This window comes from Triplophysa rosa, linkage group LG19, assembly GCF_024868665.1.
Source record: "Triplophysa rosa linkage group LG19, Trosa_1v2, whole genome shotgun sequence".
NCBI lineage: Eukaryota > Metazoa > Chordata > Actinopteri > Cypriniformes > Nemacheilidae > Triplophysa > Triplophysa rosa.
In genome coordinates, this window is record NC_079908.1 from 9,062,914 (window position 1) to 9,088,367 (window position 25,454).

Here is a 25,454-nt window from a genome sequence, read left to right on the forward strand (position 1 = left end):
AAAATTTTGGGATGGAAGAGCTACCTTTTTATATAAACACTTGTGCATTAGAGAAATTGAATTTAAGCGAAGGAACAATCTGTTCAGAATTGTCAGGGGACAGCATGTTTATTGCACCCAGTTGTTTGGCAATGTTGAAAAATGCCATACTTCACTTACCACTAACATTATCAATTTGATGCATAACATCCCAGTGGAGAAAGTGAAATCATAAGATCCCAGAAGAGCCCTGCCCATGTGGATGAGACACAGAGCATCTTTTAAGCGCCCAAAACTAAGACCGTCAAAGACACAACAGGAAAACAGACATGTGACACATAGGTCACATGCATCATAGAGTTGTTAGTCCACAGTTGTGATTTTGGAACAGTATGTGTTTGGGCTATTTTGGGTAAAAATCATAAAATTCGTAAAAATCATTAAAATATTATCGACCCAATAATGGATTAAAGCAAACTGAGAGTGGAGTGAACCAGACTTTAAACCACTTTTGTCAATTGTTAATATTGAATCTTTGATTTATCATTTAAGCCTTTTACTGTCACTGAATATATTGAGATTACACATGAAAATGCACAATCCACACTTAAAGGTCCAATGTGTCATTTTATGGAAGAAATGCAGTATAATAGTCTTCAGAGGTCTATAAAGACCTTACATAATGAAGCGTTATGTTTTTATTACCTTTTAATGAGCTATCTATCTATCTATCTATCTATCTATCTATCTATCTATCTATCTATCTATCTATCTATCTATCTATCTATCTATCTATCTATCTATCTATCTATCTATCTATCTATCTATCTATCTATCTATCTATCTATCTATCTATCTATCTATCTATCGTGAAGACATCTTAGTCCTGTGTCAGCCACCGTAGTGCTCCGAAAAGGAGGGTTGGAGTGGCCCGTTGGTTGCAATTCGCAACCTCTCCACTAGATGCCGCTAAATTTCATACACTGGATATTTAAATGGTTGTAAAAGGTTTGGAATACAAACCTTAACTTGGTCTCTTAAATGAAAGACATTTTTCAGATTATTGCTGACTTAAAATATTAGGAAAGCAGCAGGCAGCAGCTTCTGAAAAACGAATAAATATGAATGTCATTTTCTGTTTAAATAAATTATAATCTAGTGCTTTCGCAGTTACTTCAACCTTAAAAATCTTGGATGGATCTGCTGGGTACACCTGCTAAATTCAGTCTCACTGACAGCAGTTTCTGCTTTATGCTCTGTAGTCCATCAGTCCATTTTGTGAGAACCTGACTCATGTGATGTCATTCTTGGCTGCCATGGTGCTGCAAGATTTTTTGGGGTTGGATTTCCTTGTGTCTGTCACAGTGGTCTTTCTCACCTCTCTTATCTGAGGGGTGGACACTTCTAGGGAAGCTTCCACCCGCAATCAGCTCAGTCTGTGGGAAAGGATGTGCCGTTTTTCTCACGATGAGGAAGGGGTCTGTGATATCTGCACAGCCAATGAAGGGCAGTTACAGACAGCGTCAAAAGTGACCTGTAAAAACTGTGATTATGCAGGACCCATTCATTTCAAATCATGACTTACCTCATTTCCTAACATCTGTCATATTGTATGCCATGCATGAACAGAGCCATCATGGCCGCTGTTTGGCATTTCTTATAGCAACCATTCAATTTTTTTAGCTTTAATGTTGGAAAGACATCCACACACAACGTGAAATGAATTCTTGTACAGGCGTTTATAAAGTCATGCAGTTTTTCAATCTATATTAAAGGTTCACTCAGAATTTTAATCTTCTACGTATTATTTAAAGGTAAAAACTGTATTTAAAGGCATGTACACTCTCACGTTTTATTTTAAACAGATCAGGTCAAATCACAGGGGCTGACCTGCCAACCAGACCACTTGCATTATCTCCATATCCCCAGGACTGCTGGATATTTACGGACAAAAATACTGAACGCATCTTTAAAAGTGATTGTATTTATGTCAATGATCACATTTCACTCTCTGTCCACAGGTCCTCCAGGAAAGCGAGGAAGAAAAGGCAACCCTGGTGAGTTTCCCGGCATGCTTGCATTGCACAGCTGTCTATTTTCTTTCCTTACACACACATTTGTTGAAAGGAAGACTTATTTAAAAGAGACCTGCACCTAAACCTTAAAATTACAGCAAAATATATGTTGAGCAAATTCGTCTCATCGTTCCTGTCTAATGCAGTCTGTTCTCCATGAGAATCACTATGATCATCCTCTTGTGTGTTCAAGATCTTTCATTCTTCATGTCAACTTTGATTTGCAGTTATTTGATGAACCATTGAGCAGATGGAAATGTCCATTCGTATTATGTGCTTTGGAAACGTCTTTTTCTCTTGTTGGCATGGTGACATTTCTATCACGTTCATCGGCGGGGGTCAAAGAGAAAAGCTCTCCTTGTCTTTCACTCACTTTCCCAGCATGCTGTTTGTTTTAGTGCTGATCTCTTCTGACCTGAGAAACCTGAGAGCGCTTCTAAGTATTAACACCACGCTAGCAGTCAAAAATGACTATAATTATGATACGGCCGATTGTAGAGTTGCCTGTCACTCATTCTGCAGAACCTGTAGATGCACATGAATCTCATCTTACTGTGCATTTTGAAGCCAAATTTCATATTTAGTAGCCAGTTTCTATATTGACCCACAGTACACTACCACTGTGGTAGGTATGCTAATGTTGTAATGTATGCTAATGTAATGACCATCACTCAGATTGTCTTAATGTGTATCTGCATACTTTATGCATAATGGCCCATTTGAATGAATTCTTAGAGAATCATAAATAATGTGGAGAATAAGGTGGATTACTAAACAAGATGCAAATAAGGAGGATTTGGTCTGCTGGTGGTCTGGTACGGATGATGGCAGGCACACTATGTTCATTTTCAATTTTAAGTTTCACGCTAATAAATTCTTCATCTCATGTTGAGAGTGTGTAGACCAGATCTTATCTAAAGCAAAAATGCTGTAGCTACATGACAATGGGAGCATAGCTCCTGTACCCACACACCCTGAGACAGGAGAAGAATTGTGTCTTCGTACTGTGTTTGATGACTTTGGCTGTCAAAAATGATGGGATCGCTGAGAACCTCCTAAACACACAGCCTGGTCTCCATATAAAGCTCATCTCCTGCAGCCGGGGCTCTGGGCGACCTAAGCTGACACAGTGGGAATCTTCTCTTCCTCCCACTCTTATCACCATTTGCGGGAGTTATCACTTGTTTATTTGCCTCGTCCAGGGCAGATCTGAATCCTCCAAGCCCTGTTTGTTTCTCCAGATCCACTCTATGTCACATTCCAGTTCTTCTTTGACATCTCTGAGGCATCAGAGCAGAAGAACGTGCCAATGACTGTCGAATGCATTATGCTCCATGCTCCGATCAAGAAGCTGTGCAGCACAGCGAATAACACCCCAGATGTCTTCTCGTGATGCTTTTGACACTCAATAAAGGTTTACTGCAACAGCACGACCTCGCCGTCAACCCCTGCGTTTTTTCCGTTGAGAGGATGATTCGGCTTCGCTGTTATAGACCGCACCGTTTTGCAAGGCTGAAATGACTTGCTATTAAATCAGAATTGTTTGTGGTAAACTGCAGACCACTGCATTAATATGAACATCTTATTTCACAAGAATGCTTTTTTGGACACCGGGATCGTTCCCACAGTGCTGGAATGCTTGGATGTCATTCTAGCCTGAATGCATTCATTAAGGATTCTCCAAAATTCACTGTTGTTGGAATTCACTAGATATGAGTTATTTCTGAAGCCTTTTTTTCAGAAAGACAAATTTAGAGGCTCCTAAGTTCAAATACACCTCATGCGTGCATTTAACTTGAACAAATGAATAGTTTGGAGTTTGTTATTATGGAGGATTTAGAACATTTTAATAATACAAAAAATGTTTGAGTTTATTCAAATCTGAGCACATTGATACACTTGTTTAGACTTGTAGAGGGCAAAGAAGACTAGATTATTACAGCTTCTCAGGAGTCTCTGTTTGCTTTTCATGTCATATAACTGACTGTGAAGTCAACGTAAACCATTGAGATATCATTTTTTTTCCTTTTGGCTCTGATGTGTGGTTTTCCACTTTATTTGTCAACCTATCCACTTTATTTTGTCCTATTCAGGGTTTTGACATATCTGGAGTTACTCAAATGTTGAAAATAAATGATCTCTGTTTAGATCTGTGCCAGGGCCCTTTGATTAATAAATGCAATGAAACAGAACCAGATTTGTGCATGTGCAGATACTCAGTGTGCATGTGCGTGTAAAGCATGTGTTTAAATGTAAACAAGCGTTCTCATTCATTCAGAGCTTTAAACAGATAAACGACACTCACATGGCCATTTATCAAGTTTTTTTGTATCATTATGTCCTGCTCAAAGTATTTCATATTTGAATAAGTGATTGTTACTTACAGTTCATAACATGACTTTCACCAACAATTGTTTCTTTTTGTTTGTGTTTCAGGAATTCCAGTAAGTACTTCTGTTATCGGTGAAGCTTTAACTCAAAACAAATGTGAGTTGGTCTGAAGGTGGTCAGGCATAGCATGGCATTACATTCACGATATTGACAACTAAATGAGGTGAGAGAAGAGGGAAGACGCATGTGGAATGTATAAATGCTCCAGGAAGAATCTGAATCAATCACGCCCTGTTTTTCGTTCTCTGGCATCCAGCAACTGTATGCCAGCAGGTGATACAAATCATTGCATTATCCCTCTGGTAGAACGCAAATAAACACTAGTGGATGTCTTAATGTGTATGTGTTTATGTATGTATATGTTTGTGCCTTTAGACTTTGTCACACTAAGAACACTACAAGACAACAAACTTTATTGCTGTAGTGTGGTTGCATCATGTTCCTCATCGTGAGCAGAAAGCCACAATACTAAAGGAAAAAGTGTGTATAAACATGTGCGGTTGCCCTAAACATGTCCCATTCATTTTATGACCAATTAGTCACATAAGTACTGTTTATGTATTGCAAATTCTATGTTCAAGTGGAGGCCATGTAAACATGCAATATGGAGTACTGTCGTAATGTCCTGACTCCTATCCCACTAAAACAAATTTTGGGTGTAAACCAATCTATTTTTCAATGTTAAATCATAAACATATTATTTATTTTTTACATAAATGCTGATCTAGTGTTTTCTTTGCAAGGCTTTAAATTGTGACATTGTTTTTATGCTGGATTGTAACAATGCTTTTATCCTTTTTATCCTAACAGGGGAATAACGGGCGGGATGGCTACCCGGTCAGTGTTGCCTTTTTATATTTTTGTAATTATTTTTACTAATATTTTTTGTTATTATTCATTTTATTATTATTCATTTTTATTACACACTTATCTACTGATGGACAAGTGAATGCATGCATTTTTCAGCTCATAGGAAGCGTTATGTGTCATCGTGCGCCACCTGCTGGACATATCGCAAAAAGTCAAAAAAATCCTTCAGCACATCCGGCTGTGTGGGAAATATTTAGTTTTTTTGGGGGATTTCCAAAGCCTACTGTGTTGGACTTGTATACAACAGTTCTATAAGCAAAGTCAATATTAACAAGATGATGCTTTGAAAATTAAAATAGCTTAAATGAAGACAAAACAGGATCGACTTTGTGTCAAATAGCAACACACGTATAGACAACCTGTTTCAAATCATACACACAGTGGAGTTTCTCAGTGCTGTTTTATTAAATATCAACTTTTGTGAAGGGTTGGTTATCCATTTAGGACAAGAACAAACTGCTCACACCTCACATTTACCAAATACTTTATTTCAAAGTTGTATTATGGTACATTAGGTTGTATTAGCTGAGAGTGTCTTCTGATAAAGGGCCGAAACACCCAATGAGGCTGAGGTGCACAACTGACGATGTGTCGCATATAATCATTTATCCCCCAAACACAGAGGATGCCTACCCGACTAACCAGTGAAACCTCAGACCACCTTTCCTCTATTCATATTCTTGACTGCTCCCCCTGTCATGCATAAGGCATGGGAAATGTCCTATTGGGCAATTCAACTGTGCTGAAATAGTGGGATTATAACACTTAGTCCTACTAAGCGAATCTTTAGTATGGTCAAATCAACAACAGTACAGCACTGAAATCTTACAAAAGAGACAATTATTGATTTTCCATCACCCAATAGCTTTACTTTTAAAAGAGGCATCACTTTCATGACACCTCCCTGACAGGTCCGCGCGCTCCAGATGCGATCAGTTGCATGCGCTGGCAGACTCTGTGCTGCATAAAGATCAACTGGGAAATAAGGTTCTGTGTGAAGCCTGTCCAAGCATAACAAGAGAGCAGATCCAAACCGAGCTGTGTGCAGGACTCCGCCACATGTGGATTTCTAGCTGCACTCAGAAACCATCCCAACACAAGTCATCCATGTCTTTCCTCCTCTCCCTTACCAGACCGACACGTGCAGCCTGTGCACACTCTCTCGTCACCTGTTCAATTTGAAAGACTATTTGGCGTACAAGTACATGCTAACAAACACCTTTTGAAGAATGTGTTGATCAGTAGAATGTAAACAAATATTGCTGTTTGTGTTGAACTTTATTTGTTTTTTTCAAGGTTGAGTTGTCTGTACAATGTCATTTGACTCAATATTGCATGTAGATCTACCACGTACACATTTGTTTTATTATTATGCATAACCATGACCTTATCCTCAATATGTCATCAACCAGATGTTTTTATCTTAATTTAATTTTCCCCACACCCGCGTTCAACCAGCACAAGCTTTTTTTCATCATGTTCACATACATAACATAATTTGGCCCCCAGGTTTCTTTTATGAATATATGAACAATATGTCATGACCCTACTGAAAAAAGCACAGCTGGCTGGCTGGTCTCCCAGCCTGGTTTTAGCTTTTTTCAGCCACTTTTTTAGCTGGTCAAGCTGGAACCCATCAGCTAAAACCACCTGAAACTTGCTGGTCTTAGTTGGTTGAAGATGGAAGTAGCTGGTTTAAGCTGGTCTTCCAGCCTGGTCAAGCTGGTTTTAGCCGGTGGGTTCAAAAACCTCTCCAAACCAGCATGCTTCACCAGTTTAACCAGCTAAAACCAGGCTGGAGACCAGCGAAACCCAGCTTTCGTCCAGATCAGATTAAGAACAATGATCAAAACAGATAAAGCAGTGACTTGTTTTTGGATCTGTAAATGCAGTACTCTTTCAAAAGATATAACAGCACCCCCTACTGTATAACAGTGTAAACATGGACAGCTGGAAAAACTCATCAAGTCTTGTAACAAATTGTGAAAAAACTTGTGGAAAACGTGTGTAAATGACAGATTATGAGTCCAGTTCACTGGTCTGTATCTACAGCACTCATCATCTTATTTTAGGTCAATAAGATCTAATAAGATCTCTTAATATTTTAGATCTCATTCAGCACCTTCAGTGCCGTGGACAGCGACCTCTCTGCCCTGTAGTCTGAGTTTAGTTTCACTCAAAATGAATGACTTCTGTAATGTAATATGAGGAAAAGCTTAACACTGATTCTGTCTTCTTCTGTCTGCATCTCTCTCAGGGTCCGTTGGGTATGGATGGTAGGCCTGTAAGTACTGTCTTCTGTCATGTTTCATCATATGAGATGCTGTATAGAGAACATCCGTTTAGCTGTAGCAATCTTTGTTTATGCAGTATGTTAACATACAGCTCTTTACCGTGGACAGAATAAACATTTGCATGGTTTACAGCACATAACGAGAACATACTTGCACTAGAAACATCACAGGAAATTGATTTCACTCTCTTTACAGGGACCTCCAGGACCAAAAGGCAGTCAGGTAATAATTCTTTCATTATGTCAGATTGAAAGTGACTGTATTGTTGTGTAGTGTTGTTTCATGTTGCCATGCGCCTGTAAGCCTGTGTGCAATACATTTCTCATGCCAAACAAAACCGAAGCCATACCAGCAACATCTGGTTCAAACCAGTCCCACCTCCTAAAGCACAGGTAAACTCCACCTCATCACTTCATCCATAATAGCGAGGGTGAGAACAGCAGCGATCCCATCACACCAGAGCCGATCTCATTCCTCCTACGCCAGGTCTCTTCTTCTTCTGGCTATGCACGCATGTGTTTACACAACGGAGGCCGTGCAGGGCCTCGGAGCTCTGTCACGACGTGGGAGAAATGAAGTGGCCGAAAGAGAAAGAGCCTCTTTAAAAGCCATTAGATCCAAGTCCAAGGGTAAACATCAGAGCCATTAATTGTTTCGAACTGCACGTCCAACAGCTTTCTGCAATTACGTCAAAGTTTAGAGTCACCGGTTTCATCACGTCTAGCAGGGTGTTCTCATGCTGCAAGTGGAAGTGCACTTTAGTCAAGAGGGTTTACTGCGGCGACCATTGAAGGGCGAAGGAAGCACAAAGTGTGTTGTGTTTTAGGAACTTTCGCACACGAACAAAGGAACTTTGCGTAACAGGAGATGTAACATCTCAACCTAATGCAAATGTTCTCCATCTGTGTACTGTGTGCGAGGCTGTCAATTGAAGTCTAACGTGATATCTAACGTGGCTTCTCCATCATGAGTGATTGATCTACTGTTGTAATTGGCTTAACAGCTACATTCCAGCCCACATTTTACAGAATATACTGGCAATCTGTGAAGATTGAGAAAAAATGAATTGTGACACCAACTCTGCTATTTTCCAAGTGTCCGCAGGCACCGAGTAAATTCTCGGTTTGATCCTAACTCAACATTAAGTGCTCTTGGAAACAGAGTCTCGTGTTTGACATTCTTTGAATGATACCACTACACCACTGCTGTGCATCTCGGTGATATTTACATTTATAAAACGCCACAAAATTACAGTGCTTGAGGAACAGCGGAGAACACTACACCAGAAAGCATTAGATGGAGTGATAATCAGAATGGGTTTTGAGGCCACAAGCAAGGTTTGGTGAGCTTTTCTTGTGCGCCAAAATAAAACCCGAATAAAACATTGGAATATCCTTTGTGGCCTCAAACCAACCGTCTACTCATAATACAAGAGAAATATGTGGTGGAAACATGACATCTTTGCTGTTTTTTAGATATTTATAGTTTATATATTTCTTAAATATTGTGTTTTATTTAAAATAGTTCTCAAGCATTCCGATTCATTGAACCAACACAACATCTGCCAGTCATTTTTGAGAGGCGGGAGGTGTGACTTGATCTATGAAAAAGCCTTAACGGACCAGAAGCATTTTTAATCCGTCACTTTGAATCTCTCTCTTCTTTTGCCAGGGAATGCCGGGACCAAAAGGAGATAAGGTACATTTATTCTAATGCAGAACACATTCCATCATGATACATTTACAAATGACCCAGCCATTGAGGCAAAGCAATGATAGACTTGCTCACCAATTGTAGCTTTCTGAACCTGTGCAATACCCAGAGATATTTCACAAGTGTTCGATGCCTACATTCAAGTCTGCTTAACCGTAACAGCTATGCTCTGTTCTTTCCACAGGGTGACCAGGGAGACATGGGACCTAGGGTGAGTGTCACAAACATCCATTTAGAGTCTAAATATACAGAATTCAACATTCCGATTCCAACCTCCAATGCATCCAACTGGTCCCCTGCCTCCATCTATCATATCTTGAGGTTTTTCCTCATCCAAGAGGAAACACCATGAGCCTTGACAAATCAGGAATCTTTCAGTGAAGATCGTACCACACTTCTATCTGTATCTTTTCGGGCTATCATTTAAATCATTTGGCTTCCAACCCCTCTTTTCCATCATAGCTCATGATCATACGGCAGAATTAAAAACACGTGCTTGGCTACCTTCCTCCTTTAAATGATAAGAATATGTGTTGTAAGCACTGGACTGTTTTTGCTTTGCACTATTATAGTCTGACCGTGGAAAAGCTGCAGAGTCATTTGGATTGGTGACATGATCAGTCAAGAAAATGAAGACAAAATGAAAAACTTCTCGCATGGGTCACGTTCATGTTTTGTGGTGGATATTAGAGCCAAATTAGAGGTTTTTAAACTCCAGTTTAGCAAAGAAGTATTAGCCCATCTAATCCACTGAAAATCTCACGGGACTAGGGCCTCTTGACCTGGAAGTCGATTACAGCCGTGTTTCCTTCCAGATGGCAGGACTTGTAGTGCAGGTGGATAGTTGACCTTTTGACTTTTTGCCCCTTGCCCCAGACACAGAAAAAGCAGGTTCAGGTCAGACTCACAAAGTTATTGTGCCGTTAGAGGCAGACAACCATAACGTTATGCTAAATTATAGTAGTTTTTTTTGAAGACAGGTTGTGAATTAAACGCTGATCCGCTAAAACATCAAAACCATTGACGGGTGAAGTGATTATATATATTTTATTGTTACATTGTGAAATGTGTTAGGCATCAAGTGAACAGTCAGTTTTTGAATTTCATGTGTTGGAAGAAAACAGAGTAGGCAAGCAAAAATATCTAAGGGACCTGGGCCAGTTAGAAACCACCTTGCAATCCCCAAGAACACTCTAGCTGTGCAATACAACAATGGTTTTCAAACTGTATGATGTTTCATGTATATACTAAGTACCATTTAAACTGTTATATATAATGGCATATAATACTACATACAACTGAGTTGAAGGGAACTGTAGTGAGATAAAACTCATGAAAAGATACCAAAGAAATTCTAAATAGTAAGCATGTCAAGAAAAAAAGAGATAAGCGCTTAGAAATGATTATGAATGAAATGACATAGGTCGTTTCTCAATAAGCGTCCTTCAGCGGTCCTCGTGTTCTTGCTCTACGTCATCAATAACCGTCAAAGTCCGATTCCAATACTAAAAAACACAAATCAAGAGAACGCATGAAATTACCTGTATGTGTTCTCTATATCAAGGATGCATCAATTGCAGCCTTGCGCACGTACGGAAACCCGCTTGATGTCCCAGAAGTCACTGCGGTTCGTCCATCCAAGTTCGTTCTTCCGCGGCTGCCTCGCAAGACCGGTCTCCATGAGAACACAAGTCTGTTCTTTGCGTTCTTGGAATTGAGAAACGGCCCTAGACTTGTACAATTTTAGCTTTTTTATTCTCTTAAAGCAACACTATGGAACATTTGCTCACGGGTTCCCCATGTGGCTGATAAGCGCAATTGTTTCTTACTAGTATCGTAAATAATGTCGCTGTATAAGCTTCCACGTGGGCGGCGCAATACATGTGAATTTGTTGACTAAGCTGATGGAACCTGCGAATGCAGAAACGTCATTTGAGTGTGGTTGTAGCTGCTATGATCCTGCTCAGGTAGCAGTGGCAGTAGAATTTGTCCAGCTAAGAGTTGTTCTACCACTGAAACAGTTTAAGAGACTTTATTTTAAGGTCGAAAACTACATAGTGTTGCTTTAAAGTTTCTGAGGACCTATTAAAACCTTCTGGAGGTCCTTGGCCTCAGATTTTCTGTTTTTTAAATCCCTGCATTACAAAGTCACTCATAACAGTATCATGATAGCAATATTCCGAATTTTATGGAAGCACGTTTTAACCAGCATTCATTTTCAATAAAAACTTTCAGTACTACTCATCATGTAACACATTATTGTTATGTTTTACAGCATTGGAGCTATAAGGTACATCAATAGAGCATTTTCTCTACAGCAGAGATTTACTACACATCAACAACACACTGATCTGTGGGAAAAAGTACCTTTTCTTCATGAATCCTTTGCAGACCTATTTAACCACAATCCTAAACATAAACTTTATCGCCGTGTGCACCCATTGATAGTTAATTATATCCAGAAGTTTGTCTGGGCTTTGGGATTTCAAAACAAAAGAATAGCCAGAACGGCTCGAACTTCAAGTTGACTTCAAGTTTACAAGCTTTCTATAGTTCTGCACATTATGGGATGCCATTCTTTATCACCCCCTATTATGTGTATCCCAACAGTGTCATTTTCCAAACCATCTCCTCCATCACCCTTATGTCATTTCCTGTTTTTTTACTTCTATATGACCTCTGACCTCCCAGGGACCACCAGCCCATGCGTCCTCTGCAGGCCTCCTCAGTAATCAGATCCTCACAGTAAAGGTATGTCACTCCCAGATTATCATTCCTGCATCTCTTGTAACCTGTCTCCATGTAACATCTCAGTCACTTCATTCCCTTCTCGGTTTCTTTATTTTTCACTCCCATAAATTGTTACGCTGAGGGAAAATAGATAGCACATGTTTCTCTAACTCTGAATACCCCTATCACTGCCTTTCTTATCTCTCATTCTTATATATTATTTTGTAATATTTCTTCTTTGCTGTCAGATGTTTTTTTCCCCGTTATGAGCATGGCTTTCTCTCGGCTACAGGTGACCATCACACTTTTCACAGGCACCTTCTAAAGGTAGCGCAGGCTTCGTGCATGCCGCACTTCTTTTCTCGCTTTCTGTTTTTCACATTCTCTCCATCTCTTTATCCTTCCCTCGTGTGTGTCCTCAGCCTCTAAACTTTTCAATTAGCTCCGTGTGCAATGTTATGCTACATGTCTGTTTCGAATTTCAAAAAGAGGGATAATTGCTGTGTTTACTGGCATTAAAGATGAAAAACACACCACTTTGAGCAGTGCAAATAAGTGAGACAAAATGTCTTTTTTCTTTATGGCAGTAAAGTGTTTTGCATTATCTTAATATGATAATAGAGACTATTTTGTGAGTAACCACAGCCTTACTATTACTTTCTGCTCCCTGGGACTTTGGCCTTTGAAACGTTTTACACCACTAGATTCTTTGTAACTCAAACCTTTCAACTTCACTATTTATAGATGCGGTTGAAGTTGAAATGATAATGTAACATGAATAGTATACACTCAAGAAACGTCCCTATTTAAAGGTCCAGTGTGTAATTTTTTGGAAGATCTATTGACACAAATGCAATATAGTATACATAACTATGTCTTCAGAGGCGTATAAAGACTTAACATAATGTAGCGTGATGTTTTTATTACCTTAGAATTAGCTATTTTTATCCACATTCACAGCCTTACATGGAATTCGCCATGTTGTTTCTACAGTAGCACTAAACGGACTAACTGCTCTATAGAGCGAGTTTCGTAAATACGTCATCTCCTTCAGCAAAGAAGCAAAAAAATGACGACATCTTAGTCCTGTGTCAGCCACCATAGTGCTTCGAAAGGGAGGGGTGAGCCATTGGTTGCAATTCGTGACCTTACCACTAGATGCCACTAAAGTTCACTGTATAAATTTTCCTGTTAATTTTCTCACCAAGATGTAGGTGACAATTAAGTAAAAACCAAATAAGAGATGACAAGAAACAATGAAACCTGAGGAGAAGTTTCCGCTCATCCATGGTCTCTTTTTTTGTCTCTCTCTTAGGGTGATCAAGGTCAGGCTGGACCACCAGGTCCCCCCGGACCTCCAGGAACACCTGGCCCCAGAGGTCCTCCAGGAAACACAGGCAGAGATGGGCCCCAGGGCCACCCAGGAGAGCCGGTAAGACACTTGCTTTCTATCTCACATGACCTCTTTTGCCTTTCCATCTGCTGTGTCTGTACTGAGCTCACTCGTTGTACAGCTGCTATGAGTCACATATGAGTCACATTGTGTTGAGGACCCCTGCTCAGAGGACCAGGTGCTGCTTCTCACTGTGACACAATCTATACAGAACTCAACCCTGGGCTCGGGGTTTGAGAAATGCATATAGTATGAATTTCTGGTTTTGCACTTGTCAGACTCACCCCAATCCCAATGACTTTGTCCATCATGTCATTTAGTGCACATATTGCTTAACTGTTAGACAGGTAAATGAATACCTCAACTGCAAACGTTACAGTGAGAGTTCACCCAAAAATGAAAAGTCTGTCATCATTTACTCTCCCTCAAGTTGTTCCAAACCTGTATACATTTATTTGTTCTGATGAACACAAAAGAAGATATTTTGAAGAATGTGGCAAACCATGCAATTCTGGGGCACCCCTGACAACTATGGTAGTCAATGGTGCCCCATAACTGTTTGGTTACAAAATTCTACCAAATATATTTTCTTGTGTGCAGAAGAACAATGAAAGTCATAAAGGTTTGAGGGTGAGTAAATGATATCATAATTTTCATTTTTGGGTGAACTGTCTGTTTAAGCTTCAGAAAACTAGACAACATTATGAAAACTAAATCTACATTTTTTCTCTGTCAGTAACTGTAAATATTCTGTCACCACATTAGAAGTTTTTATAGTGGAAAAAAGGTTCTTTAGACTTAAAGGGATAGTTCACCCAAAAATGAAAATTCTGTCAACATTTAATCACCCACTTGTTAAACCTGTTACGACAATTAACCATGTTTTTTTTGTGGTAAAAGTGTAGTAACCATGTTTTTTTTTTGGTGCATTGATTACTATTGGCAAAACATCAATTGTAGCAAAACCATGTTTTTTTTATTTTAAACCATGGTTAATTTTTGTAAGGGTGACTTTCTTTCTTCCGCAGAACACAAAAGAAGGTATTTTGAAGAATGTTGGTAACCGGACAGCAGCGGTACCCATTGACTTCTAATGACTTCATTGACTTGACTTCTTGTTAAAAACATTCTTTAAAATATCGTCTTTTGTCTTCTGCGGAAGGAAGAAAGTCTTAAAGGTTTAAAATGACAAGAGGGTGAATAAATGATGACAGAAGTTTCATTTTTGGGTGAACTATCCCTTTAAAAAAAGTAAGAAGGACATCGTCCTTATAGGAACTTTTGAGTGAATGGTTCTTTGGGACCAAAAATGGATCTTGTGTGGCATTGTTGTGAAGAACCTTTTTAAGAATGCAAACTACCATGTTTCTTATCCATAAACCACACAATAAGATTTTTGTTCATGTCCTTAATAAGTTTAATTTAGGGTTTAAGCGTTTGTTTAAATCCCTAACCGTACTTATGAGCTTTAGTAAGAGATGCTTGTCTTGGAAATAACAGCCACTGCCAATGGTTATATTACGTTGACCTTCCATCAAGATTTCATAAACCACAGTCCTAACATGATGTTCTGAGTAATGCATGAGAATTATAAAACAGTCCGAGGTGGTACTTGATTGAACCCACAACTCCCGAGTATGATACTTACTAGAAATGCATAAATAATCAAAGCTTTTAGCCATTTTATCCCAACATATGTTATGCACTTTGACCGTTTACATTCATCCCATTATCCAAACCAAACAAAGAACGGTGCAGTGATGAAGGGCAAAACAGACAGAGGTTCTCACCAAGCTCTGTGCCTCATATTGAGAGCAGATGTTCTGGGGTCAGTAAGCTCAAAGGCCATTTCCTGTTGTTGTATCTCAAATTGTGTTTATATTTTCCTAAGTGAAACCACCTCATTAGCTCCCAAAGGCCTGATGCCATGCCTTTGTCCTTCTCAGAAGTGCTGCGGAACAAGACAAACATAAATGGCACAGAGGCACATTTCTAGACAGTAGTCGGAGCCTGCGGGAAAAATGGTTTAATACCATCAGTCACACTTGGTGTGAGAAAACCTGTTAGATGCGTTTAGATGCTTGACATTTGGGGTTTGGTAACAACGATAAATGCAAAAATCTTATGAGGTGTCTTACAAATTCATTGAATTTTAGCCGTGTGTGTGCGTGTTTCTATTTGTGTCCGATAATGGCAAATCCAGTTAGCCTGGAAGCGTGCATGATGTCTGCCAGAACAGTCCGAAATAGATTTGAAATGATCATTGCATGGTTGTTTACTTGAATGTTGTTTTGGTGTGTTCCAAGGTTGAGATCATTAACTAAATAACCCGTTCTGTTTAGACATACCCTGCTTCAAATTAGACCTCTGCGGTCAAATGAATTCAGAGCTGCCGTCTGTGTTTGCACACATTGACATCACTTTCACTTTGTGTTGAAAATAACCTTTGTTTGAGTTAAACGCAAATAGTCATACTGTGTTGTACATCATAGACCTGTAGAGGTCTGACATCTAGTGGACAGTCGATAGATTATGTGTGCCTGTTTCTTTAAATACTGTTTTTTTTTTAATAATAGGGTCCTCCTGGAAAAGATGGGAATGAGGTAGAATTTAATAAATATTTTTTATATTGTGTTTTTATGTTTTTTACATAAATCTGCATCTTGGAAGAAAATATAATAAATAAGATTTTTATGAGAATGGCTTCAAGTGATGTTTTTTTTTGCTACAGGGACCAAGGGGGCCACCTGGTGTGCAGGTAGTAAAGCTGATTATTATCATAATCATTATTAAGACATTAACATTATCACATATCTTATTACAAGAACAATTATCATTATTGTTTCATTTGGTGTGGAAGTCAAAGCAAATCACACATTTTTTAAATGTTTCATTTAGGGTTTGAATGGAGCTGATGGCATGCCTGGGCCACAGGGTCCTCCAGGGCCAAAGGTTTGAATATTACTATGTTAAGATATTTAACTTCTACATCTTATGCATTTTTTTCTCATCCACACAACATTGATTTTTTTTACAAATGGGGGATCAGGGCATGCCAGGTCCTGAGGGGAAGGGAGGAATGGATGGATCTCCTGGTAAGGTGAGTCTGAACCACTGACAACTTTAAAAAATATTCTTTGTCTATTGCTATAAATACAAATACTAAAATGATGTAATTAAATAATAAGGTCATAATATTTTCCATAGGGTGAAAAGGGAGATGTTGGGGATCCTGGACCACAGGTGAGGGTTTATCACAGCCTCTCATCGACTTGCAGCTGTGAGATGTTCAAATAGAACAGGCTTCATGTTAGTATTTGCATTTTCTCAGGGCTTGCCTGGAGAGAAAGGGGCTACTGGCTTCATTGGTGATCTAGATATAAGACTTCAAGCTTTGCAGGTAAACGTTTGTTTGAGAATATGTGCCCCTGGACAACAAAACCAGACCTACCAGGCAATTTTTTTGAAATTGAGATTTTTACATAATCTAAAATCTGAATAAATAAGCTTTGTTAGGATAGGACAATATTTGGCTGAGATACAACTATTCAAAACTTTGGATCTGAGGGTGCAAAAAATCGAAATATTGATAAAATCGCCTTTAAAGTTGTCCATCAGAGGCGCTGTTGCAGGAAAACAGGTTTGTTTTAATGTTCTCTATTTGCTTACCGCTGTAATGACGTTGCGGAGAGTAGATGAACCTGACAGTTGAAATTCTAAACTTTACATAGATACCAAACTTGAGTGGGTAATTCCCAAAGAGGGATTTTTTTTAGATTTTGCTGCATCCACTCACAAAAATACAATTTTGATATATTTACGGTAGGAAATTTACACAATATCGCCATGGAACACGATCTTTACTTAATATTCAAATTATTTTTGGCATAAATAAAAAAACAATCGTTTTGATGCATACAATGTATTTCTGGCTTACTACAAATGTTATTGTGCTACTTATGACTGGTTTTGCGGTCCGGGGTCACATATTTAGTCAAATTCTGTGCCGTGTCACTATAAGAACTCTCTATTATCTCCAGCACTTCTTAAATATTTAGTAATGATCTGTTCTTTGTATCCAATAGGGGCCTCCAGGATCTCCTGGAGAGCAAGGCCCAAAAGTGAGTAATACAGTTTAATGATCGAAAGTTTGAAGGAAAAGCAGAAATGTTCAACTTTGCCATGTAGCAAATACCATCGCTGGTATACTACAGTATAACATTCAAATATATCTCAGACACGTTTCCAAAATATCTTTGCAACAGGGAGAGATGGGTTTACATGGAGCGCCAGGACCTGAAGGAAAGCAGGTTGGTTTATACAAAGCAGAGTTAAGTTGTCATTAAACTTACATAACAGAGACATCCAGAAATGTACTACATGTACTGTATATAGTATGATGTTTCTCACCCAGGGCCAGAAGGGAGAGAGAGGTCATACAGGAGAACCTGGAGCAGCAGGAGTAAAAGGGGATAAGGGGAATATTGGGCTGACAGGACCTTCAGTGAGTATTAATGGAATATATAATATAAATGTGGGGTTGCAGGATTATTATATATGTTGATTTGTCATTGTAGGGGCCAGTTGGGCAAAAAGGAAATCAAGGAGATTCCAGACTTGAGGACAATCTGGTGAGTTTATCAAAGTTCAAATTTTCAAGTTCAAAATTTCAGTCATATTCCAATGCAGTAATCCTAATTATAGGGGTGGGCGATATGACGATCTTAAATCGCGCTCGATCTTGAAGGGTTCCTCAATCCACTTTTCAACAGAATCGTGATCAACATCATTCAGCGCTGCACAGACCCATTGGCGTATGACATTGAAACACTTACAGCTCTGTTTTCAATTCACTCTCGCCGTGCTGCGAGGTCTGCGAAGCGCCGCGTGAAGTTGAACAGCTTATTGATTTTCTGCTAGATGGCTGTGCTGATTGTCCAACATATATCACGTGTCTGCCTCGGATGTTTCCATGTGTGACGTATTTGAAAACAAATCAGTAAGTTAGCTGCATGGCTGACGAGGAGTTGGTGCCAAAAAAGGACTCTGGCACCAACTAATACTGAAGTGTTTTTCAGCAACGCTGTGCAGTGTGACATATAAATTGGTCTGTGCGAAGACAAAATACCAGTGTAGCACGCGTGCAATACAGTTTTGCAAGTGCATTAGACAGAGCGGCTTGTTTGTGTGAAGTGTGTTTGTCCTTCCTTGTGCTTGTTTGTGTGTGACGTTAATCAATGGCGCACATCTAATTTACTTAGTTTTAGTCTATTTTGTGATTGAAACTCGTTTTCTGGCTGCATTGAGTTCGTATAGCCTATAATCTAGAGCCCTATGATTCCCATGATGCGGACGCGCAATCCTGCTATTTAAATCTGTCATCTGCCGGTTCTGCGTGTATGAGTGAATGAGTTGCGCAGTTTAACGTGCTACACGTATGTCTCACTGTCAGGGCCATCGCAAGGGGGGTGCGAGGCCCTGTGCGAACTTGCTGTGTAGGGTTGCGTGGTAAACCGGTTCTGGAACTGTACCGGTACATGTTAGATTTCAATCGGTTCAATACCAGAATTTTGCTTGTTTCGGTACTTGAAACACTGCTGTTCCAAAGTTCACCGCTATGCGGCAGTATGCCACAGAACTGACGCAGAACCGGCAACATAGAAGAACAAGATGAATGCTCTACAAGCACTTTTGCGACCATTTAAATTGAGACACTGTGAGTGATTTATTACAAATTCGGCTCTTTCTATTTTTGCAGAGAGATCTTTAGATTGTTTTACAGTTTAACGTTTATTCTTCATGCTGCGATGCGTCTGTACATCCCCATTCAACGGCATATATAACGTTATCTCTGTTCCAGACATCTCACTTATACTAATCATCATGAAGTTCTCTTTCGCGTCTTGTATATGTTCTTATACTGTCAGATACACACGCTGTTATGTCAAAAACACAAATGATTCACATAAGCACAGTCCGTTGTGTTTTAAATGTATATCCGCATCAAAAAAGAATTTGCCTTAAAGTGACAGTAACCTAATACATCTGTGTCACATATTAAAGAGAACATGAAACTTTTGTAGCATTATTTATAGTCATTGCATATTTATTTTATTCAGTGAAGACTGTGCAGTGTTTTATTTTTATTGATCATTCAGTTTTCATCTTGAATACTACTGTTAAATAGACCGAACATTTAATTGTTGTTCAAAATTTAATAGTTCATATTTGTGGGATTATGATGATAAGTCTATATAACCAAAGCATTTTTCAGTAATACAGTGTAAAAGTGTAAAAGTAAAATGTTGCTATATAAAATATAAAAATAATATATAAAATATGCATTAAAGTAGTTACAGCAGTTTCATGCAGTCTTCTTAATATTTTTTCAAATAATTTATTTTGGGGCTGGTTATTGATCACCCAATGGTACCGATGTGGTACCGGTATGATTCTGGTACAGTACCGAAGCCAAAATTTTGGTGTCGAGCCAACACTATTGCTGTGCGAGGCCTTCTGGAGGACAGAATGTTTTTGCGGAAGTTTTATGATGATTTTCTAAAAAAAAAAACTTGCAGTGAGTTTATCGTTATTCCAACGATCGCAACTTTCACACGCATTTGATGGACAGATAATCTGCGCACTTTGTTGTCAATGCTGTGGATATTTCAGCAAATCATTTGCATCAATTTAACAGCATTAGATTAAAGAGGGTAAACCTTTACTGTGCACATCCATATGATGTATCCAGATGGGGGAGAGATGGGCTCTTATTTGATCAGTAATGCCTTCGCGTATCTTAGTTCAGTAAGTTTAACAGCATTATTAAAAATGGAAATCATTCAAATTATCATTCAATCATTCAAATGAACTGTACACTGAAATGGACAAATCAGATGGATTAACACAGTAACAGTAAATCAATACCTCCTGGCTCAATTCAGCTGTCACTTTATTTTGACATGTTGAAGTGCGATTCAATTCCTTAAAACTCACTTAACAATTCAATATTTAGGCTATATTCAGACAAAAACTTATTAGGAACTGCCGCGTTACAAAGTTTGAAGAAAAAAATGCGTGGTTCAGTTGAACGAAAAATGTCAAACCTTTTTATAAATGTTTTCAATGAACACTTATTACTCACCCTGAACGATGTCTTCTTGCGGCTCGACGGTAGCAACAGTAGAAGTGTTGATCGTGGCATCTTCATGGTGGCTAACGTTAGCTTTCACAAACTTATTGAATGATCCTCTTAGTTATTTTCTGAAACTCTTCTTTCTTTTCCTTTTTTCGCCCCCTGACTCGTGTCGAGAAAATCGATCACGCTCTCGTGCTGCAGCCGAAAACTGAGCAGCTACGTACATAGAACGAGCACGCCATGGAGCGAGCATGCAGCACTATAAGGCCATATCGAAATTAATAAAACAATGTTATAAATTTGTTCATGTGTTATGAAATTATAGATAGAGGAAGACACATCAGAAATTTTATTTTGCTGGGTGAGAAATAAAAAAATACACAAAAATATATTTTTTTGGCACAGCCCTTACGACGGCTCTGCTCACTGTAACACATAAACACATGAACATCGTGTCCAGAGTTGCCCTGAGAGTTTATTTCAGGTGCATTTAACTGTTTTCACTGTTTGAGAAAAACTATCGTTACACACACTAAACTTTAAAGCGTCTTCACGACCACCCCTCAAAATAAAACACAGGTTAACCTAAATGCTCAAATGAAAAAAATACTGTAGTGTTGTATATGTGATATAGCAAATTGTGGTATTTTTGTTGTAAATTGATAAACTGTAGTATACTTTAATATTTACTATAGTAAGGTTCAAAAACACTATATTAGCTAGGAATTTTACTGCAGTTTACTATCGGCAATATCGGTGAATACTATAGTATACTACAGTATTTTTATGTGGACAAATATATTACTATTCTATAGTAAAAAATGGACAACACAGAACAATAAAAAAATGGGAAAACTCTAGTTGATCCATTTGTATATAACATTAATGTCCTTTTTCGTTAACCAGTCTATTTATGTGCTGACCTGCATTTGTGTTTTTTAAAGAGACGTATTATACTTGTGCCACCTGCACAATTGTTTGGCCTGTGCCACAAAACTTTAAACCTCTGTAGCACCAGTGCTATGTGCAAAAAAGTTAATATTTTCAATTCAGATCGTGGATCGAGATTCTTTGTTATGAAGATCGTGATATGCTTTTTTGGGAAGATCGCCCAGCTCTAATCCTAAATATGTTTAACATGAGGTCTTGTCTCTATATCATTTTTGTAGGCCCAGATTATCTCTTTGCCTGGCCCACCAGGGCCTCCTGGACCACCTGGGCCTGCGGTAAGAAACAAAGTTGAATATCTTGAGGGTTTTAAAGTTTAATACCCTCCTCTTAACTGGTCTTTTTATTAAAGAAAGTTAAGCACGCTAAACAGTTTTCCCCAATTTATTTTTCTGAAGGGATATCATGGATCGCCTGGACCTAAGGTGAGTCTATGAAACAAGTAAAATACAACTTCTTTAAAACTGAATAATGCATTTCAGGCAGGGACGGATTAAAGCACGTGCCCAGGGCACTAGACCAGCAGGGGGCCCTGCCAAATTTTTATGTGTACATTTTTTATTTATTTTATTTTCTGAAGTATTAAAGTATTGAATTATTAACCGTAGCGAATAAATCAAATAAATAATCTTAATGCATTGCTGCGCTGTTGAGAAGGACATCTAGAGGTGAGTAAAAAACACTGTGTAATACAAGTGTGCAGAAGTCACGTGTAGAAGACCGTAGAAAGCAAAATAACAAAATTAGTTTAAAGTTTAACCACAGAAATGTGTCAAAGATATCTCAGTTCTCTGTCTTTAATTGCTGCAGTCTTGTGAGACATTTGGATTACATTGTGGAAGAGTTTTCTCAGAGGAAATCACGAAAGATACCTCTCAGCTGAGTTCAAACCAACTTTTTTATCAAGATAACGTTAAATGCGTTGGCGATTGATATTGCTTAATTTGTAATGCATGGACTGTTAAATCTCGTCGTCTTAATGCAGAAATGTTAATTATGCAAGGAATAAGCCTATTGTTGGGACAAGTCTCGTAAGCTTTTGTTTACAAAGTTGGCATATGGCAGTTTCTGTTATCAAAAGAGTGCCATGAGACCCCCGCGGTTTGCGATTTTTCAAACCATTCCTGAGCGCTGTGTCAAGCGTTTTTAGATGCAAAGATGTGTTCTGTGCGAACCGCTCCTAAGTCCTGTGTATTTGGGCATAGGTGCAACACTGTTCTCGTAAAATATGTGATGCCAGGGGGCCTTTGAAACGCCCGTGCCCACTGCACATCAAAGTCATAATCCGTCCCTGATTTCAGGGTCATGTGAGATAAAATACAAATGTGTGATGTAACACAGGGAGAGCCTGGTGATGCAGTTAAAGGAGAAAGGGGGGATATTGGAGAGAGAGGTCCACTTGGGCCACGGGTAAGTTTCATACAGTCTGGACACTGCTGCAGAACCATTACAAAGCAACCACATTGAGACACGGTCCTTGTGTCCTGGTCATGTTTCACAACAATGCTGTGTTTGACACCTGTTCGTTGTGTTCAGGGTCTTCAAGGTTTACCAGGTTCTAATGGATTGGTAGGCCTGCCCGGTGCAAAAGGTGAAAAGGTCAGTGTTTCATACACTTTAATCTTTTCTCATTCTAAACATAACCTGTTACTGTAATTCAACCAACAAAGCTGTTTTTACTATCTAATGGTTTTAATATTTGTAGGGAAAACAAGGAGAACCGGGATTAGACGTAAGTCATCATTACACTCTTGATCAACACAAAGTAAACAAGCAAAAAAAAACTATAAGTAACATAATTATACTTTTACTATTGTAAAATCACTTCTTAATAGTGGCGCGGCCATCTTGGAAGGATAATACTCCGCTGCTATTATTGTTTTGATATGAACCGTTACTTGTTTTGGTTTGATATATGGAGAAATCGAAAGTGAAAGAACCCTGGGCTTTTCCTGAACGACTCTGCGTAATGCTATTGCAGTTTTTAACACAGCAAGACCGACCCTAGTTATATTTCCTAATCAAACAAGACAAACAAAAACACTGCATTGAACACACTAGCAGCCATCCTCCCAAGCTCTATACATTTTCAGATGCATTGCCGTGTGCAGAGTTACAAAAAAATGGCATGTGAATGCAAAATGAGTCTCGTGCACTTAACATGGTGGTGTGATTTTTGCTGTGTGCATGCTCATGTGAACGTATGAAGTAGAAACTAGGCCTAAGAACTCGTCTGTGTTCCACTGAACTATGTCGTAGTGGGAATATCACTGAGAATGCTCAAACTGATCAACGAGATGAGTTAATTTGTTCATTTTTGGGTGAACTCTAGCTAGAAGTACTTTTAAGTATTTAAAGGCAGTTCATAGTGAACATGTCTTTCCTTTGTCAGGGTTTTCATGGGCTTCAAGGAGAAAAGGGGGACAGAGGAGATAGGGGAGAAAAGGTAATAGAAATAAAAATAATATCCTCTTTTATCATGCAGTACCCCCTCTAAGCCTCCGTTTCTCTCTCTCTCTCTCTCTCTCTCTCTCTCTCTCTCTCTCTCTGCAGGGTGAGAGAGGCTTAATGGGAAAGAAAGGTCTGAAAGGACAGAAGGGAGAACAGGGACCTCCAGGCCTTGATCAGCCTTGTCCTGTGGTATGTCATGTAATCATATTTTCCATATGTCATCTAATTTTTGGAAAAATAAATGTCCTTCAACAGCTTTAGCAAGAAGTGCCACAACCTGTGGGTTGTTGCTTAATGATGCTGTATGCATTTGTGGCAGAATGTGCGTGTGTATTGAAATAATTCGCTGCAATAAATTTGACATGAATGGGTTTCACTAACAGGGCACCAATGGGTGTAGAAAACTTGGTGGGGAGGCAAGGGCCCCAGATGCCCCCTGCCCTTTGGTACAGTATCTTTATCTAAAATATGTGTGTGTGGTTATGTTGTTTGATGTTTCCATCCTGGTGCGTTGGGTTCCCCTGTACACAACTACTGTATAAGTTCTGACTCAGACGGCTTGGCATAGATCTGTGAATTACACATTTATTATATATTTGCCAGAATGCAGAGTGCAACCCATCAATAAAGTGACAAATATGAAATAGTATCAGCCTTAAAAAATGACAATTGTTTAGAGAGCTGGTTGTTAATCAACTAAACCAACTAGTTAACTATCCTGTTCAAGAACCATAGCCGTCTGGGTTTTGAGCATGATTTGAGTTGTGGTTAACAGTCATACTTACTTCCAAAAGTATTCATCTGTGGGTTGCTGTGTTTCCTTCAGTCTCACATCATTGGTGGCAGATCTGATGTGCAATTCCTGCCTTCTTTCCCCATCAGTAAGAGCTTTTAAACAAATCTTTACATTTATGTATCTCTCTCTTCACAGGGGCGAGATGGACTGCCGATACCCGGATGCTGGCATAAGGTATTATAATCTCTATGTATTTGAAAGCAAGGATACTGCATTTGCTCTGTGACTGCTTTTTGTGTCTCTAACAGTCTTCCCCTGTTGCTCTCTTGCAGTAATGACTAACCTGGAGCATGGAGTTTGTACATATTGATATATATTTTTATAACATTTGCTTTTCGTCTACCAATTTTTAGTCAATTCTTATTTAATATACTGGGTTGGCATATGGGAGCCTATGCAAAAATAATATGTATGTATCGCTGCATTAACAAAAGAGTGGCTCTTCGATGTCTCAATAACAAGTAAGTTCAAAAGCAATCCAGAGAGCGTCGTGTGTGCAGGACTTGATATTGAGAAGAGACATGAACTCTATGCTTGCGGATGCACAGAGAATGCTGCTGCTGTCCTTAAGGAGAGAATGGGAATGACCAAAATAACCCTGAACCTTCTAACAGACTGACCGATGTGTCTGCAAATGCTGACTTCACTGGCTGTCTTCCTTTCCTGGGTACCCATC

At 39.0% G+C, this 25,454-nt stretch overlaps 1 protein-coding gene across 1 annotated transcript in view; it reads left to right on the forward strand.

The window, feature by feature from the left end:
- The window catches only part of LOC130570684 (collagen alpha-1(XXIII) chain), a 70,613-nt gene that overhangs the window by 43,658 nt on the left and 1,501 nt on the right, over window positions 1-25,454 (forward strand). The window contains exons 3-29 of the mRNA XM_057361067.1: window positions 2,001-2,036; window positions 4,491-4,498; window positions 5,256-5,282; window positions 7,573-7,599; window positions 7,805-7,831; window positions 9,281-9,307; window positions 9,507-9,533; window positions 12,014-12,073; window positions 13,368-13,484; window positions 16,022-16,048; window positions 16,177-16,203; window positions 16,344-16,397; window positions 16,495-16,545; window positions 16,653-16,688; window positions 16,777-16,845; window positions 17,531-17,566; window positions 17,711-17,755; window positions 17,860-17,949; window positions 18,023-18,076; window positions 21,753-21,809; window positions 21,930-21,956; window positions 22,873-22,941; window positions 23,068-23,130; window positions 23,237-23,263; window positions 23,924-23,977; window positions 24,085-24,171; window positions 24,914-24,952. Coding sequence (XP_057217050.1) covers window positions 2,001-2,036; window positions 4,491-4,498; window positions 5,256-5,282; window positions 7,573-7,599; window positions 7,805-7,831; window positions 9,281-9,307; window positions 9,507-9,533; window positions 12,014-12,073; window positions 13,368-13,484; window positions 16,022-16,048; window positions 16,177-16,203; window positions 16,344-16,397; window positions 16,495-16,545; window positions 16,653-16,688; window positions 16,777-16,845; window positions 17,531-17,566; window positions 17,711-17,755; window positions 17,860-17,949; window positions 18,023-18,076; window positions 21,753-21,809; window positions 21,930-21,956; window positions 22,873-22,941; window positions 23,068-23,130; window positions 23,237-23,263; window positions 23,924-23,977; window positions 24,085-24,171; window positions 24,914-24,952 — 1,268 coding nt within the window. The remainder of the gene's footprint in view (window positions 1-2,000; window positions 2,037-4,490; window positions 4,499-5,255; window positions 5,283-7,572; window positions 7,600-7,804; window positions 7,832-9,280; window positions 9,308-9,506; window positions 9,534-12,013; window positions 12,074-13,367; window positions 13,485-16,021; window positions 16,049-16,176; window positions 16,204-16,343; window positions 16,398-16,494; window positions 16,546-16,652; window positions 16,689-16,776; window positions 16,846-17,530; window positions 17,567-17,710; window positions 17,756-17,859; window positions 17,950-18,022; window positions 18,077-21,752; window positions 21,810-21,929; window positions 21,957-22,872; window positions 22,942-23,067; window positions 23,131-23,236; window positions 23,264-23,923; window positions 23,978-24,084; window positions 24,172-24,913; window positions 24,953-25,454) is intronic.